Source organism: Thalassophryne amazonica, chromosome 11 (genome assembly GCF_902500255.1).
Source record: "Thalassophryne amazonica chromosome 11, fThaAma1.1, whole genome shotgun sequence".
NCBI lineage: Eukaryota > Metazoa > Chordata > Actinopteri > Batrachoidiformes > Batrachoididae > Thalassophryne > Thalassophryne amazonica.
Window position 1 is genome coordinate 19145266 of NC_047113.1, and position 19216 is coordinate 19164481.

A 19216-nucleotide genomic window follows, 5' to 3' on the forward strand; every position below is an offset into this window, starting at 1 on the left:
AAACATGGTGCCAAAATTATCTGCCATTGTTTATTTTTTTGAGTCTGTGCATGTGGTGTGTTTTTTTTTTTCTCCAGTTATTTCCTGTCTTGTTTTCTTCTTCTCTCTTTGTGTCTCTCTTTCTCTCTGCTAAGGACTTTATATTTAGTTGTACCACAGGTCAATAACTTTGTCACTTTTTTTCCCATGCTTGCTTCTTGCCCTTGTTTTGTCAAGGTCTCTGTATCAATCGCTTGCTCTCTCTGTTTTTTTCCCTTCCTCACTACCTGCCCTCTTCTCCTCTCTGTCTTCTCTGCTCGGTTTCTCCCCAGTGGAAAGTTTGAGCTGCAAAGGTAATGGTGGCGTGACTCTGTTTGACAGTGCAGAATGCTTTGACTAAAGCATGAAATAAACTCGACTTGTTTGTGAGAAATACTAAGCATTCTTACTAAATCATGGCTGGAGGATGAGGGTAAAGTTTGAAGGGAACAGTAGTAGGTATGTTTGTGACAAATTGCATGAGTGGAAAGATAGAGGACTGTGTTGTGATTTTTATTTCTTTTAAGCTTTCCCATACATCCATTCATGGAAATGAATACCTTTTTTTAGTTGTTTCAGTCTTGAAAACAACAACAATAATAATAATAATTTTGAACTTTGGCCAAACATTATTCACACAAATAATTGAAAAGCATTTCCATCTCTGCTTTTTATTCATGGTGTAAGACACACACACCAAACATTTAGTTCTGGGACCCATGCCCTTGAAAGTTGTATTTGTTGTATTTGTCCTTTGGAAACCACATAGGTGATATCTCCCTTTATCTGAGAATGCTAAGACAGAGTACATACAAAAATTAAAGGCACATTGTCCATGCACTCATATCGCATACCAAATCAGAATTACATTTACAGTGAGGAAAATAAGTATTTGAACACCCTGCGGTTTTGCAAGTTCTCCCACTTAGAAAGCATGGAGGGGTCTGAAATTTTCATCTTAGGTGCATGTCCACTGTGAGAGACATAATCTAAAAAAAAAAAAAAATCTGGAAATCACAATGTATGATTATTTTAATAATTTATTTGTATGTTACTGCTGCAAATAAGTATTTGAACACCTGTGAAAATCAATGTTAATATTTGGTACAGTAGCCTTTGTTTGCAATTACAGAGGTCAAACGTTTCCTGTAGTTTTTCACCAGGTTTGCACACACTGCAGCAGGGATTTTGGTCCACTCCTCCATACAGATCTTCTCTAGATCTTTCAGTTTGAAGTTTCAGCTCCCTCCAAAGATTTTCTATTGAGTTCAGGTCTGGAGACTGGCCAGGCCACTCCAGGACCTTGAAATGCTTCTTATGGAGCCCCTCCTTAGTTGCCCTGGCTGTGTGTTTGGGGTCATTGTCATGCTGAAAGACCCAGCCATAACCCATCTTCAATGCTCTTACTGAGGGAAGGAGGTTTCCCAAAGTCTCGCAATACATGACCCCATCCATCCTCCCTTCAATGCAGTGTAGTCGCCCTGTCCCCTTTGCAGAAGAGCACCCCCAGAGTATGATGTTTCCACCCCCATGCTTCACGGTTGGGATGGCTTTCTTGGGGTTGTTTTCATCGTCTAAACATGGTAAGTGGAGTTGATTCTGAAAAGCTCTATTCTGGTCTCATCTGACCACATGACCTTCTCCCATGCCTCCTCTGGATCATCCAGATGGTCACTGGTGAACTTCAAACGGCCCTGGACATGTGCTGGCTTGAGCAGGGGGACCTTGCTGCCCTGCAGGATTTTAAACCATGACAGCATCATGTTAATGTAATCTTTGTGACTGTGGTCCCAGCTCTCTTCAGGTCATTGACCAGGTCCTCCTGTGTAGTTCTGAGCTTTCTCAGAATCATCCTTACCCCACAAAGTGAGATCTTGCATGGAATCCCAGACCGAGGGAGATTGACAGTCATCTTGTGTTTCTTCCACTTTCTAATAAATATTCATAACAGCCTTTTTGCTTAATGATTCCCTTATCGGTCCTTCAGAGCGGCCGTTGTTTTTCAGGGTGTTTGATCTGGGAGAAAAGATTGCTCTTTGTGGAATCGAATGTGCTGGTCTTAGTTTTCACAGAAACTCTTAAGTTGTGTTTGGTGCCAGTGATGTACACTGGCATTGGCTGTAGATTTTGCTTCAGAAATAATCCACTTACCATATCTGACTGACAGAGGAGTTGATTTGAATTATTGGATTCCTGTGCACACATGCTTGGATGCATGTGTAATTTTTGCATGATGAACATTAAATGAGAGTAGTAGGCAGTCAGGTATGTAAGTATTTGGTCAGTGACACAGTTTTACAATTTTCATTATGTTGCATCTGCAGATCACTACAATGGAGTTCAAATTACACAACTCACATTTATTAAAGGAGCAGGTATGTTTTTGTACTATTGATAGGATTATCAGGGGTATGCCAAATTGATGGCAGAAGTGTTTAAATGCTAGAGAGGGGAATACATCTTGTTGATTAATGTTTAAATTTGGTTTAATAAACGTTTTGTTAGCATACTGCGCTGAATTGTTGTGGGGTAATTTTTAGACTTAATTGATTTGGGTTAATTTGTGTATTTGGTCTTGAGAAAAACTGCCAAACCACTCAACAACAGATTAAGTATCAAAACAAACAAATATATACACACTTTTGTCCATTCACTTGCAATTATATAACGTAACCTAAAATTTGTACCTTCTCCTTTAATAATTGTGAGTCGTGTAAATTAACTTTTTGGACCTCCTATTGAGAGTTCTCATGAACAGCCACCAATTACCCACTTGGAATCAACTCCAGACTTTTTAATTGCTTCTTGCTTAATTTACCGTGAGCTAACAAGGATATTGGGGACAACTGGCCATAAAACTGCTTGTTAATCAATAAATTGTCCAATTACTTATGGTCTGTAAAAATGGCTATAATTACTTACTGGTTACGGTATTGTGGTATTTTTGGGAAACCCTTTGATTTAAACGTTATATCCAATGCTTTAATCACATCTGGATTGCATCATTTCAGCTCCTTTGTGGTGTTTACTACAAAATCCTTACATGGCTGACTACTTCTTTCGACTGCTTCCGTTAGAGGTCGCCACAGCAGATCAGTCGTTTCCATCTCACCCTGTACTTATATTCCTCTGTCCCACCAACCACCTGCATGTCCTCCCACAGCACATCCATAAATCTCCTCTTTGGCCTCCCTCTCCTCCTCCTGCCGAGTGGTTCCATCCTCAACATCATTCTTCATATGTACCCTGGGTCCCTCTGCACATGTCCAAACCATCTCAATCTCACCTCTTTGACTTTGTATCCAAGCCATCCCACCTGAGCTGTCCCTCTGATATGTTCATAATCCTGTCCATTCTTGTCACTCCCAAAGAGAATCGCAACATCTCCAGCTCTGTCTCCTGTCTTTTTGCTAAAGCCACCATCTCTAAGCTGTATAACATACCTGGTCTCACTACTGTCTTGTAGACTTTCCCCCTTCACTCTTGCAGATATTCTTTGGTCACAAACCACTCCTGCCACCTTTCACCCACTCCAGCCTGCCTCCACGCTCTTCTTCACCTCTCTACTACACTCTCTATTACATTGGACAGTTGACCCCAAGTATTTAAACTCATGTACTTTCTCCACTTCTACTCCTTGTAACTACACTATTCTGCTGAGCTCCCTCTCATTCACACACATGTACTAAGTCTAGCTCTTACTGACTTTCATTCCCCTGCTCTCTAGAGCATATCTCCACATTTCCAGGATAGACTCACCCTGCTGTCTACTCTCACTACAGATCACAATGTCATCTGAAAACATCATAGTCCATGGAGACATGGAGATTTTATTAAACAATCTAGTTAGAAACTCCATCTCTCCTAAACATTTCCATGCCTCCACTGGAATGTCATCTGGACCAACTGTCTTTCCACGCTTCATCCTCTTCATAGCTGCCCTCACTTCATTCTTTTTAATCTCTTGCACATCGTTTACTCTCTCCACATCATCCAACCTTTTCTGTCTTCATCAGCTCCTCAGAATATTCCCTTCACCTTTTCAACACACTCACACTCCCATCTGCATCCTTTATGGGAGGTGGGCTTCATAGATAATTGGCAAAGCTTCTGGGGAAAACCTGGTCTTGTTAGGAGAGACGGCATCCATTCCACTTTGGATGGAGCAGCTCTCATTTCTAGAAATCTGGCCAATTTTCTTAAATCCTCCAAACCGTGACTATCCAGGGTTGGGACCAGGAAGCAGAGTTGTAGTCTTACACACCTCTCTGCAGCTTCTCTCCCCCTGCCATCCCCTCATTACCCCATCCCCGTAGAGACGGTGCCTGCTCCCAGACTACCAATAACCAGCAAAAATCTATTTAAGCATAAAAATTCAAAAAGAAACATAATATAGCACCTTCAACTGCACCACAGACTAAAACAGTTAAATGTGGTCTATTAAACATTAGGTCTCTCTCTCCTAAGTCCCTGTTAGTAAATGATATAATAATTGATCAACATATTGATTTATTCTGCCTTACAGAAACCTGGTTACAGCAGGATGATTATGTTAGTTTAAATGAGTCACACTAACTGCCAGAACGCTCGTAGCACGGGCCGAGGCGGAGGATTAGCAGCAATCTTCCATTCCAGCTTATTAATTAATCAAAAACCCAGACAGAGCTTTAATTCATTTGAAAGCTTGACTCTTAGTCTTGTCCATCCAAATTGGAAGTCCCAAAAACCAGTTTTATTTGTTGTTATCTAACCTGGTCATTACTGTGAGTTTCTCTGTGAATTTTCAGACCTTTTGTCTGACTTAGTGCTTAGCTCAGATAAGATAATTATAGTGGGCGATTTTAACATCCACACAGATGCTGAGAATGACAGCCTCAACACTGCATTTAATCTATTATTAGACTCGATTGGCTTTGCTCAAAATGTAAATGAGTCCACCCACCACTTTAATCATATCTTAGATCTTGTTCTGACTTATGGTATGGAAATTGAAGACTTAACAGTATTCCCTGAAAACTCCCTTCTGTCTGATCATTTCTTAATAACATTTACTCTGATGGACTACCCAGCAGTGGGGAATACGTTTCATTACACTAGAAGTCTTTCAGAAAGCGCTGTAACTAGGTTTAAGGATATGTTTCCTTCTTTATGTTCCCTAATGCCATATACCAACACAGTGCAGAGTAGCTACCTAAACTCTGTAAGTGAGATACAGTATCTCGTCAGTAGTTTTACATCCTCATTGAAGACAACTTTGGATGCTGTAGCTCCTCTGAAAAAGAGAGCTTTAAATCAGAAGTGCCTGACTCCGTGGTATAACTCACAAACTCGCAGCTTAAAGCAGATAACCCGTAAGTTGGAGAGGAAATGGCGTCTCACTAATTTAGAAGATCTTCACTTAGCCTGGAAAAAGAGTCTGTTGCTCTATAAAAAAGCCCTCCGTAAAGCTAGGACATCTTACTACTCATCACTAATTGAAGAAAATAAGAACAACCCCAGGTTTCTTTTCAGCACTGTAGCCAGGCTGACAAAGAGTCAGAGCTCTATTGAGCCGAGTATTCCTTTAACTTTAACTAGTAATGACTTCATGACTTTCTTTGCTAATAAAATTTTAACTATTAGAGAAAAAATTACTCATAACCATCCCAAAGACGTATCGTTATCTTTGGCTGCTTTCAGTGATGCCGGTATTTGGTTAGACTCTTTCTCTCAGATTGTTCTGTCTGAGTTATTTTCATTAGTTACTTCATCCAAACCATCAACATGTCTATTAGACCCCATTCCTACCAGGCTGCTCAAGGAAGCCCTACCATTATTTAATGCTTCGATCTTAAATATGATCAATCTGTCTTTATTAGTTGGCTATGTACCACAGGCTTTTAAGGTGGCAGTAATTAAACCATTACTTAAAAAGCCATCACTTGACCCAGCTATCTTAGCTAATTATAGGCCAATCTCCAACCTTCCTTTTCTCTCAAACATTCTTGAAAGGGTAGTTGTTAAACAGCTAACTGATCATCTGCAGAGGAATGGTCTATTTGAAGAGTTTCAGTCAGGTTTTAGAATTCATCATAGTACAGAAACAGCATTAGTGAAGGTTACAAATGATCTTCTTATGGCCTCAGACAGTGGACTCATCTCTGTGCTTGTTCTGTTAGACCTCAGTGCTGCTTTTGATACTGTTGACCATAAAATTTTATTACAGAGATTAGAGCATGCCATAGGTATTAAAGGCACTGCACTGCAGTGGTTTGAATCATATTTATCTAATAGATTACAATTTGTTCATGTAAATGGGGAATCTTCTTCACAGACTAAGGTTAATTATGGAGTTCCACAAGGTTCTGTGCTAGGACCAATTTTATTCACTTTATATATGCTTCCCTTAGGCAGTATTATTACACGGCATTGCTTAAATTTTCATTGTTACGCAGATGATACCCAGCTTTATCTATCCATGAAGCCAGAGGACACACACCAATTAGCTAAACTGCAGGATTGTCTTACAGACATAAGGACATGGATGACCTCTAATTTCCTGCTTTTAAACTCAGATAAAACTGAAGTTATTGTACTTGGCCCCACAAATCTTAGAAACATGGTGTCTAACCAGATCCTTACTCTGGATGGCATTACCCTGACCTCTAGTAATACTGTGAGAAATCTTGGAGTCATTTTTGATCAGGATATGTCATTCAAAGCGCATATTAAACAAATATGTAAGAATGCTTTTTTGCATTTACGCAATATCTCTAAAATTAGAAAGGTCTTGTCTCAGAGTGATGCTGAAAAACTAATTCATGCATTTATTTCCTTTAGGCTGGACTATTGTAATTCATTATTATCAGGTTGTCCTAAAAGTTCCCTGAAAAGCCTTCAGTTAATTCAAAATGCTGCAACTAGAGTACTGACGGGGACTAGAAGGAGAGAGCATATCTCACCCATATTGGCCTCTCTTCATTGGCTTCCTGTTAATTCTAGAATAGAATTTAAAATTCTTCTTCTTACTTATAAGGTTTTGAATAGTCAGGTCCCTTCTTATCTTAGGGACCTCATAGTACCATATCACCCCAATAGAGCGCTTCGCTCTCAGACTGCAGGCTTACTTGTAGTTCCTAGGGTTTGTAAGAGTAGAATGGGAGGCAGAGCCTTCAGCTTTGAGGCTCCTCTCCTGTGGAACCAGCTCCCAATTCAGATCAGGGAGACAGACACCCTCTCTACTTTTAAGATTAGGCTTAAAACTTTCCTTTTTGCTAAAGCTTATAGTTAGGGCTGGATCGGGTGACCCTGAACCATCCCTTAGTTATGCTGCTATAGACTTAGACTGCTGGGGGGTTCCCATAATGCATTGAGTGTTTCTTTCTCTTTTTGCTCTGTATGCACTACTCTGCATTTAATCATTAGTGATTGATCTCTGCTCCCCTCCACAGCATGTCTTTTTCCTGGTTCTCTCCCTCAGCCCCAACCAGTCCCAGCAGAAGACTGCCCCTCCCTGAGCCTGGTTCTGCTGGAGGTTTCTTCCTGTTAAAAGGGAGTTTTTCCTTCCCACTGTTGCCAAGTGCTTGCTCACAGGGGGTCGTTTTGACCGTTGGGGTTTTTCCGTAATTATTGTATGGCTTTGTCTTACAATATAAAGCGCCTTGGGGCAACTGTTTATTGTGATTTGGCGCTATATAAATAAAATTGATTTGATTTTGATTTGATTTGATTTATCACCCTAACCTGCTGCACATCCTTTCCAGCTCTGTCTGGCCAATCGTACAAGTCCTTTTCTCCTTCCTTACTGTTCAACTTCTTGTACAGCTCGCAATATGTCTTTTCCGTAGCTTTTGACACTTTTTTTCACCTTACTAATAATAATGATATGATAAATTCTTTTCGCCATCCTCTTTCCCATTATGCTTTCTTGAACATCTTCATTCCACTGCCAAATCTTTGTTTTCCTTCCGCTGTCCAGATGTTACACCCACTACCTTTCTAGCTGTCTCGCTCACCACATCTGCAGTACTTTTCCAATTGTCCAAAACTGCTTCTCCTCTATCCAGTACCTCTCTCACCTGCTCACTGAATTTCACACAACAGTCTTCCTCTATCAGGTTTCACAATCTGATCCTTTATTGATCTTTGACTCTTCCTCTTCTTCACCTCTAAAGTCATTCTACAAACCACCATCCTATGCTGTCTAGCTGCACTCTCTCCTGCCACCAACTTACAGTCTCCAATTTCTTTTAACTTGCATCTCCTACACAGAATGTAGTCCACCTGTGTGCTCCTTCCTCCACTCTTACGCCTCCCTGTGCTCCTCCCTTTTCCTAAAGTAGGTTGTCACCACAGCCATTTCCATCCTTTTTCAAAATCAACTACCATCTATTTGCCTTTCCACATTCCTGTCCTTGATACCATATCTACCCATTACTTCCTCGTCACCTTTGTTCCCTTCGCCAACGTGCTCAGGCAGTCTATAATGCAAAAAGAGCAACATACTTCACACTAAAGAAACCATTACAAGTAGCAGCCTATTAGCTGGATTAGTAAATGAAATGTGGCTGCTCCAACTGAATTGCAGTACCTTACAAAACTGTGCTACTTCTGCATTTTTAATATTTTTTTCATCTGTACCATGACTTGAAAAGGTTATATTGATATTTATGTACACGGGAGGTAATCCAGTATGTTTCCCCTCATTTTATTTCTTTATTTTTGTAGTTTCCACAGAGAGGTAGAGAATATATCGGATTTGTAATTGTTAGTGGCGATTAGTTGTTGCTTCCCCTTTCGCTGTCCTTTCCAGTCATGTTCATTTTCATATATTCAACCATCCCTTTCTTTTGTTTTGTTTTTTTTGTCTACTTTTTCGGCTCCACCTGAATCATGTTTTCTGTCAGATGTCTCTGCAGAAGCAATCATTGGACAAAGAGTTGGACACTCTGAAAGAGAAACTGAAGTGGACGGAAGGACAGCTGCAAGAGACCCAAAAGAAAGAGGCACAGACGCAGGCTAAACTGCTGGTAACACATTTCTCTGCACACAAAGACTAATGATGACCTTGAACCTAGACAGCCAGGGAGAGGTACATTATTTGTTACTGGGAAGTAGGTACACAGTGAAGTTGTTTAAATGTAACCATTCTATTAATTCATCTTTGGTTGCAATGCCAAACTCCACCAAAGCCTACAGGTAGTACTCCAGTCTGCAAATACCTCATCTGATCGGGGCTGGTGGTGGGATTGACACTTCTGCCACTATAAAATTACTCAAAAAGCATGACCCAGGCAAAGAAGATTTCTTGTTTCTGCACTCTGTGGAGTTACCTCTACTGCTGCCATCCATCGGTGGACAGCAGGTGTCCTGTAGGGGTGGTGAAAATTTTGCAACCATGAACTCAACTAATGACAAATGAAATAGGGGAGGTCTTTTGTAATAAGCCCCTAAAAATGGCCAGAGATTGCAATGGAGTCATCAGTGCTCACAGGAAAAGGTGTTTTATCTCAGCAGACACTCTGAATATTATCCAGATGAGTCATATTGCACAGGTTGGTGATAATTCCAGGCTGTACAGCAAGGTGAGAAACAGGGCTCTCATGACGAGGAGGTGTTTGTTAAAGAAGTCTGACAAATGATCCGTGGTCGAGTCACCTTCAGCCTCCTTACAGAGGAAGAGAAGCACTGCAGTCCTCTTACATTTCATCCCACAACACTGATGGTACAGTCCTGATGGATGACTTCGTTCTCATGTCCAGCTGAGCCAGCTAATTTGAGAAGTTGTGTCGGGCTGATCCTCCTGCCTGGTTAGTGGACACTTCTGGTGATAAATCTGGGGGGTCATCTGTCATGCAAGTGTGAATCACCAAATCTATGAGATTGCAACGGTGGTGAATCAGGTAGGGCCAAGTAATGCTGCAGGGATTTGTGGTGTCGTGGCTGAACTTCTTTGGGTTAGCAGAGATCCTGTTCTGCTGGTGTTGCAAGCTAATTTGCTTCCATTTTAGAGACTGGGACAATCTCAACAGACTGGATGAAAGGTCTGAAGATCCTGAGAATGTTTGATACTCAATATGTTACTGGACAGCATAGTCAGCCTAAACACTGAAAGTGCTGTACAGAGTGGTTCCAGACTCTGACTTCTAGTGAATTCAGGCCTTTGTCAAGAATGTGTTGTTCTTACAACTCTGTTCAGTGGTTGTTTGTTCACTTTGACTTTGCTGACAAAGCTGTGACCTTTATGGAATCAGTGATGCCATGCAGCAATTGAGAAGCAGTGGAAGAATCAAGATTTGCTGGTTTTGCAATTGTTTTTGATCAAAACTACAATTGGAAGAGTCATGCTTTCAATAAATTCCTGGACTGGGAAGAACTCATGAAATTGTGGATTCTTGAGGCCAGTTGTTACAGGTGTTTGCTGATGCCAGGATCTTTACAGTAAAAATTAAGTCCAAGTCTTTGAGGTCATGGTGTTTCCAGCCTTCCTGTGGCGTTCTGAGATTTTGACTCTGACCAATGATCCAAGGTGATGGCTGCATGTCTTTGGTGTTGTCTCTTCAGAGAGTCTGTTGCTAATGCTTGAATGACTGTGTCATATCAGTGACTCCTGAGGGAGAATCTGATGACCTGTAATACTTGCACATTGTAGCTTGCTTCACAGAGAATGATTCTGTACACAGGTGCCTCAGTGCAGAGGATGCCAAAAATTGGAAAAGGCCTATGAGTAGGGGTGGGCTGGACACGGTATAATAATGCACCACAAAATGGATTATGTAATACCGTCAACACTGTGATAATACAAAACACACAGGCTAATTTTATTGTTGTTATTATCATCATCATTATTATTTATGGTAAGTTCTTTCAGCTTCTCCCTTTTTTCACTTTGGGTTCATCACAGCAGATCTGATGTGGATCTACATGTTGATTTGGCACATTTTACTCCGGATGCCCTTCTTAACTAGGGATGTGAATCGTACAACAACTCACGATTCAATTCGATTCCGATTCTTGGGGTGACGATTCGATTCAGAATCGATTTTCGATTCAAACAGCTCTGAGAAATAGTTATATTACTTAAAAAATGTTTATGTTTAAGAAAATGCAGCTTTACAAGGTTAATCAAGTGATTCTAGATGTAAATTTACTTATCTGCTTTGCTCGTTCAGAGTTGGCTGGCAGTTTAGCGAAGCGCTGGTCAGTCGTCGGCAGATACCGCTGCTCCGCTCCTTTTAGCTCCAGGTCATAGCGTAGCATGTGGGCTTGCGGAGTTGAAGTGTTTCCGAAGTGCTTGGCTTTCATTTTGCAGATTTTGCACACTGCATAAGTCATGTCAAGCTCCTTCTTACGCAGCAAATAATAAAATCCAAAATGCGCTCAAACATTTGCCTTCAGCAAAGATGGTGCTGGCTGAATTAGCTCTTCGTCTGCCATGCTAAGCTACAGCTCACGAATGCTTGAAGCATGCCGGACCCTCCCCTCGCGGGGACGCTGTAGTACAGAAGCCGTTGCCTGACAAACAGTACACGCAGCAAGTAAGTAAGAAAATGTTTTTAAAAAATGCTTTTTAAAAATCAATTCTTCATTTTGGATCGATTCAGAATCGTAATAAATAAGAATCGCGATTCGGACGTGAATCGATTTTTTCCGGCACTCCTATTCTTAATGCAACTTCACATTACATCGACAATGGGCAGGGGTGGACTTGAACTGTGACTCTTCTGCTCTGGAAACAAGCACACTAACTGCTTGGTGACTACGCTATTTGCCAAGGAAAAAATCGTTCAGAAAAAATTAAGAAATGATTCGATCCACTGACATCAATAGCCTTTTTGCTTAACGATTCCCTTATTAGTCTTTCAGAGCAGCCGTTGTTTTTGAGGGTGTTTGTCGGGAAAATGATATTTTCTCTACATTGATTGCAGACCCTGCAGCGGGTCTGTAATCAACCGATTTGAAGCTTGAACCAATGAAACAGTGCTTTGGGCCACTGCCTCGTTGGTTCTTTGATTCACTGCTCTTTAGAAGCGGCAACTCCACTTCTTTATGGCCCAGTCACACGGCACATGGTGATTCCTGAACGAAGGGAAAGAAGTACAAAAAAAGTCACAATTCGTTGAGAAAAGGTGGACGAAAGAGCTTTATCACCGAACAGCCTGCAAAGCAAGAGCGCAAAAGGGATGAAAAAGGAACTAAATGAAACCAAAGCTAAAGTTGATCTCAACTCTTTAAACGAAACGTGCCTGGAGCCACTACTGGAGCGGTGTGTGTCTGCAACTCTGCGTTCCAGGACTCGGCGCTGGGACGCAGCTTATAGCGCCTGAGTCCTGGAGAAACTGCAAACAGAAGCTGTGGAGATCTGTGTGCACATGGGTGGACCCACCTGCTCTGGTTCCTTGTCCAGAACAAAAGAGGGATCATCTCCTTCATCATCAGAATCCAAACTGTCTGACGACATGCTACGCACTCCATCTTACTCCAATTTAGAAAAAAACAACAAAAAAAACTGGTGTGCCGTGGTGACTGCTGTATTACATTACTAAGCCATATATATTGATTTCTAATAGAAAACTGTCAAAAGGGAGAATAAATATAAGTGTAAAGATGATTGAATATATCGGAGCGGTAAATTGATCAGTCCGTGTGAACACCGCGCATTGACTCCCTATGTGCGGTTATTCCACCAGCTGCAGCTGATCCACAACGTGAATTCTGCCTTCCAGAACAGCTCTTTATATAATCATTTGAATCATCTACCTCTTGCCACATGTACATAAGGGCTTGATTGTCATATTGTTATATTTAATAAAAAATAAGCTGCCGCTGCGTTCAAGTACTGTCGGAAATTACACAACTTTTTTGTTGTTTCTAATTTAGCAGTTGCTTGTGGAAAAATAATTAATTGTAGCCACACAAAAGATTAATTCTGACCTATATAAGGTGCCTGAGCCCATTGAAGCTGATACCCCACCCAGATAAAAAAAATAAAAAATCCAAGCAAACGGGCTGAGTTTGCCCTGTAATTTCTGACGGTACATGAACGTAGCGGCAGGAGCAACACTCACAAGCCAGCTTCTGCACTGTGAAAACATTCAGCTGGTCGAACAAAGTCAGACCAAATGCTAACGTTACAAAAACTAAGCAAACGATTAAAAAAAGTCAAGAATGACAGCAAAACGAAATACAGACTAATTGAGGTTTTCGTTGCCCTTCGTTCAAATTTTTTGACAGTTTAAAAATCCTAACGAAGCGACCGCTGCAAGAATGAAGCTGAGCAAAGGTTAAACAATGCCAACGAGAGTCCAGGTTTCTTGTTTCATCAGGACTTCATTGCCCTTTAAGTGCCGTGTGACTGGGCCATTACCCCTCTCAAAGCCATTAAAAAATGTCAATCGTGAGTCACTATTGTGCAGCTTAACGTGACTAACTGGGACTCCTGTCTTGTTGCAGTCAAGAAACGAGAATAGTCCTCCGTTCCGTTCGCACAGCTCCAAACGTTGCTTCACTCTCTGCTGAGTCTAGTTAGAGTCCGGTTGGAATTAATAACTTCAAAACGAATTGCCGCTTTAAATAAAATGACACCTCTTTCCAAACGCTGTAATACAGACAATAAACTACAATCAACTAAAAAGTTTTTTCCTCCCAAAATGAGATGACCTGCATTCTTTATGAATTAAATTGATGCTGATGTGCAGCAGAGCCAGCTGTAAGAGTTCAGCTCAGAGGTATGGAGTGACATTTGTGCCAATAATGTCTAAAAGGAAATGCTTTTGACAAAAACTACAGATTTTGTTTATTTCTATTTATGTCCAGAGATCAAGGATTCATAGTGTAAAGTTTATTTATGTCTAGAGTTTAACCTCTTGCAGCCTACCCTATACCGCCGGCGGGATATATCCATTTTTATTTAGTTCACGAGTTATAAGTTTGGTCTAAATCTTTCCCAATACCTGCTCACCATACACCATTCTTTTCATCTCTTTCTCAAGAAAATGATCATATCACTCAAAATATGACACAAACGTCCCACAAAATACAACAAACAAGTTTGTGTGAGGATTACCGCATAGAAAAAAACATTTAATTACATCTAACGAGGTATAGAATCTCCGTACTGCGTCCTTTTCACTCATATTTGGTGTCAAAACACTCGTTAGAGCCTGTAGAATCACGATGTATAATCCTTTCTTCCATAAAAATGCTCCCTGTGCAGATACAAGGGCTGTCAATAAAGTATAGGTCCTTTTTATTTTTTTCAAAAACTATATGGATTTCATTCATATGTTTTTACATCAGACATGCTTGAACCCTCGTGCGCATGCATGAGTTTTTCCACGCCTGTCGGTGACGTCATTCGCCTGTGAGCACTCCTTGTGGGAGGAGTCGTCCAGAAAATTAAGCTGGTTTTCAGTGAAAATTTTAACGGCTGATGAGAGATTTTGAGGTGATACTGTCGCTTTAAGGACTTCCCACGGAGCGAGACGTCGTGCAGCGCTCTCAGGCGCCGTCGTCGGCCTGTTTCAAGCTGAAAACCTCCACATTTCAGGCTCTATTGATCCAGGACGTCGTGAGAGAACAGAGAGGTTTCAGAAGAAGTTGGTTTCAGCATTTTATCCGGATATTCCACTGTTAAAGGAGATTTTTTTAATGAAAGACGTGCGGACGGGTCCGCGCGTCGGGACGCAGCCGACGCGGTGCGGCGGCACAGGAAAAACACCTCCGTGTTGATAACCATTTGTAAAATCCAGGCGGCTTTTGATGGCTTTCAGTGGAGTGAGTATATGAGAAATTGTTTAACAGCTGGACATGTTCCAACTTGTCCTTAAGGCTTCCAACAGAGGTGTTTTTCCTGTGGCGGAGCGTCGCGGCGGCTGCGAGCCGACGCTGCAATCCGTCCGCACGTCTTTCATTAAAAAAATCTCCTTTAACAGTGGAATATCCGGATAAAATGCTGAAACCGACTTCTTCTGAAACTTTTCTGTTCTCTCACGACGTCCTGGATCAATAGAGCCTGAAATGTGGAGGTTTTCAGCTTGAAACAGGCCGACGACGGCGCCTGAGAGCGCTGCACGACGTCTCGCTCCGTGGGAAGTCCTTAAAGCGACAGTATCACCTCAAAATCTCTCATCAGCCGTTAAAATTTTCACTGAAAACCAGCTTAATTTTTCGAACCGTGTCCACTTCGATGTGTCTCACAGGTTTAGAAAAAATTTTGATCAAACAAAGCGCCAGTCTCTCAGCAACTTCTCAGACAAAGGAATTCCGACGAGGGGCTGGATGACTCCTCCCACAAGGAGTGCTCATAGGCGAATGACGTTACCGACAGGCGTGGAAAAACTCACGCATGCGCACGAGGGTTCAAGCATGTCTGACGTAAAAACATATGAATGAAATCCATATAGTTTCTGAAAAAAATAAAAAGGACCTATACTTTATTGACAGACCTCGTATAATCCTTCAAAACATGTTTTTCTTCTGTTAAAAAAAATAAAAAAAAAAGTCTTTATGTACTTTCTGGAATGAAAAAGAGGCTCTTGTCCATACATGGCTGCCATCTTCTTGGTATGTGCATGTTCGTTAGATTATTATCTCCAAGCCACCGCAATCCTCTTAAGTCTATGTGAAAAGAGTAGATTTCTCCACCCCTTTGAGTAAAACAAACACTCCTGTCGCTGAACGGCAATGCGCATGCTCTGTCCTTGTTTTCTCACATGACATCACCTCATATTACAGTTTACGTCAAAATGATTGACACCAGCCTATAGCCAATAAGCAGATGTTTCCATCGATAGGCGGGTCTTAGGGGTTCTTCACTCTGTAGACATGTAAATAGCGTGCGTAAAGTGGATGATACAGACTGTTGTTATCAGCGAGCGCACAGCGACCTGACTGAAAACCAGTCTGAAAAAAAACATTGTCTAGATTATTTTTATAGCTATCTGAATGATAAAAACCCTTTTTTATGATGAAATGAGTGGTAAAATGCATGTACCAAAGTTGATACATTTGGCAAGATTTGGCACAATTGTGCCAAATGGAGCCATTTCATATAAAAAACACCTACAATATCAACATACTTTGAGCCAAAGACATAAAACTTGTCACACTTGTTGTTAACATCATGAATAAGTGTTGTGAATTTCAAATGCATAGTATAATGTAAACTCAGCCAATGACATGAATACATAGGTTTTTTATTTTCGAGAGAAAAAAAACATAAAACTTTGTCAAATTTAAGCTGCCATTGTTTGATTTGTGTAATAGTTGAAGTGTTAAGGTGGATATCACAAGAAACTAGAAGAACTGTACATAGCATATTGCAATCCTGTGAGGTGTACGATGTTATTTTTATGACCTTTGGCACTTGGGTAGGTCCAACTTGTTGTTGTGAGTTGAATTTTGAGGGGAATAATAAATAAGTTACTCCATTTTGGAATAAGGTTACAACATAACAAAATGTTAAACAAGTGAATCACTGTCAATACTTTCTGCACTGTAGTATATACTAGTAATACACTGATCAAATACTGTCACCATCCAAAAAGTGAAAAATGCCCTGATATTAATTTTAGGTTATATCTCCCATCCACCCGCAGCTGTCACCTCACTGTGGCAACATGGATTGTTATTTTAGGAGGTGGACATGCGCTGGTGTTTGTGTGTGTGTGTGTGTGTGTGTGTGTGTGTGTGTGTGTGTGTGTGTGTGTGTGTGTGCGTGCGTGCTGGGAAACGGGCGTGCGTGCGTTTTCGTTTCCCAGCACGTTTTCCGTTTCCGTTTCCCAGCACACACACGCGTGCATGCGTTTCCGTTTCCCAGTCAGCATCCTGGCTGATTCCAGGGTGTGGTGGATTCAGTGATGAAGAACAACACTGTATCATGTCTGACTTTATTTTACTTCTCTTAACCTGCCATGTGTTAAACTATCACATTAAAAATAAATATAAAAATTGTGGCTTTATGGTCATATATTGTCACACTTCTTCATTACGATAATTACAGTGAAGTCCTGAAGAGGATTTTTTTTCTTTCACCTGAAAAGTCAATACCATAACCAATATCTATCTCCCAACTTACTGTATGTCTTGTAATGCTTACTTTGATAGATGGTTAACAAATCCATTCAAATCCTACTGCTTTCACAAAAAGTTCTCTTGTAGACTGTACAAATCCAAGTCTGCTGTATTGCTTCAACTGTAACAAGAACATCTGTCGTTTGTATGCTTCAGAAATCCTTCTTGAAAATTAGATACTACCAGGGCAGCACATCACTACAGCAACTGTAACACTCCATTGTTGTTTATTAGTTGTGGTTCATTTAATGAGCATGATCTTTGAACATGTGTAGCAGTGTTGACTCTGACTTGTTAGTTTGCGGTTTGTTGTTATGGTGACATTATCAGCATTGTCCAGTGATGTTTTGTATTTGGCCTTACTGCTGTACTGCAAAATCCAGACATTAAAAACTTGTCTATTACAGAGTTTATTAAGTTAACTGTGTTCTATATTTGATTTTGTTTGGCATAATGTAATCCGATGCGGACACTCTTGTCTGCAAGAGTCTGTTCCTGAAAAAATTTTAATGCAACAAAACGGCAGTCGTTCAGACATTCTCCTGACAATGAAAAAACGACGAGGGGGTGGACCAGTGCTCACTCAAAGCCTGCCCACAGGCGAATGACGCAACCGACAGGCGTGAAAAAAAACTCACGCATGCGCACGAAGGTTCAAGCTTGGCTGACGTAAAAACATGAATCAGATCCATATATTTTTGCATAAAATAAAAAGTTCCATTACTTTTCTAACAGACCTCGTAAGTCACGCTCTTCGGAGAAATTTTATGAAACTTGGTACAAGTCCTTGTAGGTTGGTAATTCAGCAAAACCTGCCTTAACTGTCATTGTATAAACTGGATACTCTCACTCACTGAACAAAAGCAAAAGTCCCAGTGCTTTTGTATGGTTTTCCATGTAATAAACACTGTATATACTGGATTTTGTACAATGGATTTTCACTCACATTGGACAAAATGTCACATTGCAATCTATTTCCATTAAAAATCACTCGCATATACTGGACAGAGCAGTCTGGATGTACCCAGTAACAGAGGTACAAAAGTTCAGCACTGACACGTCAATTTGAAGAAAGTGTGTACCATATTTCCTTGATTAAAAGCTCTTGCGTTAATTTTTTTCAAACCGTGCTCAGACCCAGTGCCTAAATGAGGCAGGCCTTTATTCAAGGCCGATTGGCGATTATTAACAAAATGCTGCTTGTTGTCTGCACTGTAATATGGTGTTAAGTTTCACACACATCCCTGGGTGTGGCGAACCAAAGACAATGATTTAGATCAGAGCCCTCTGCATAGCTGTGAACCGTCTCCAGAGCCTGGCGTGCACCTGCCAAATGATGCAGACCGCAAAGACTGTGATTTATCACTTTTATGTTTTCACTCCTTCCTCTCCCGTCATATTTTTGGAACACTGTTTATTTATTTCAAATTGACACACATACAACTATACATCAGAATTATTTGTCAGCACTTTGCAAAAACATTAATGAAGAAAATAAAACCTTAATAACAAGAACAATAGGAAAAAGAGGAAAAAAAAAAAACTCGCTCCCCAAACGTAGCAGTTCTTGTGTCTGTCCACTTTTGTCTAGATAAACAATCAAATTCTCAATTTCACCATATGCAAAAAAAGGGGAAAAATGTCAGGTTTGTATATTACAGTCACCATTTTACAATTCTTCTTCATTAATATTTGCGAAGTTCACATTTTTCACATTCTTTAAATCTTTCTTGTCACATCTTAATAGTTTTTGCAGTGCATCTGCAGATTACAGTTTGATCTTGGATCAAATACATTTGGCAGAAGAGTCCGCAAATATGACCAACTACACAACAAGTAATCAGAAAAAGATGACCCACAATTCATGGAGGGAAATTGCACGTACTGTAATGTTGGTTTGGAGGTTGGTGATTGTATAAAGAAGTGGAGCTTGTTGAGGGACAAATTGACCCAGCAAAAGCCACTATTGCTGCGGAAAATTGCATTAAGACACAACTGAGAACTTTAAAAGGGTCATGCGCATGTTGGCGGCATTGCATGGCCATGGAGTTATTGAGTTGTAGAAGCATAAATCAAGCTTTAGGATTTTAAGGTACCACTCCACAGCGGACATAGAGAAAACAGTGTCTTGACCAAATGGAAACTT

The 19216-nt window shown here is 40.7% G+C and overlaps 1 protein-coding gene across 6 annotated transcripts in view; it reads left to right on the top strand.

Moving 5' to 3' along the window:
* si:dkeyp-115e12.6 (centromere protein F) overlaps window positions 1–19216 on the top strand; it is a 99714-nt gene that overhangs the window by 59899 nt on the left and 20599 nt on the right. For all 6 annotated transcript variants that reach the window (XM_034180869.1, XM_034180874.1, XM_034180871.1 and 3 more), the window contains exon 10: window positions 8904–9026. In XM_034180869.1, coding sequence (XP_034036760.1) covers window positions 8904–9026 — 123 coding nt within the window. The remainder of the gene's footprint in view (window positions 1–8903; window positions 9027–19216) is intronic.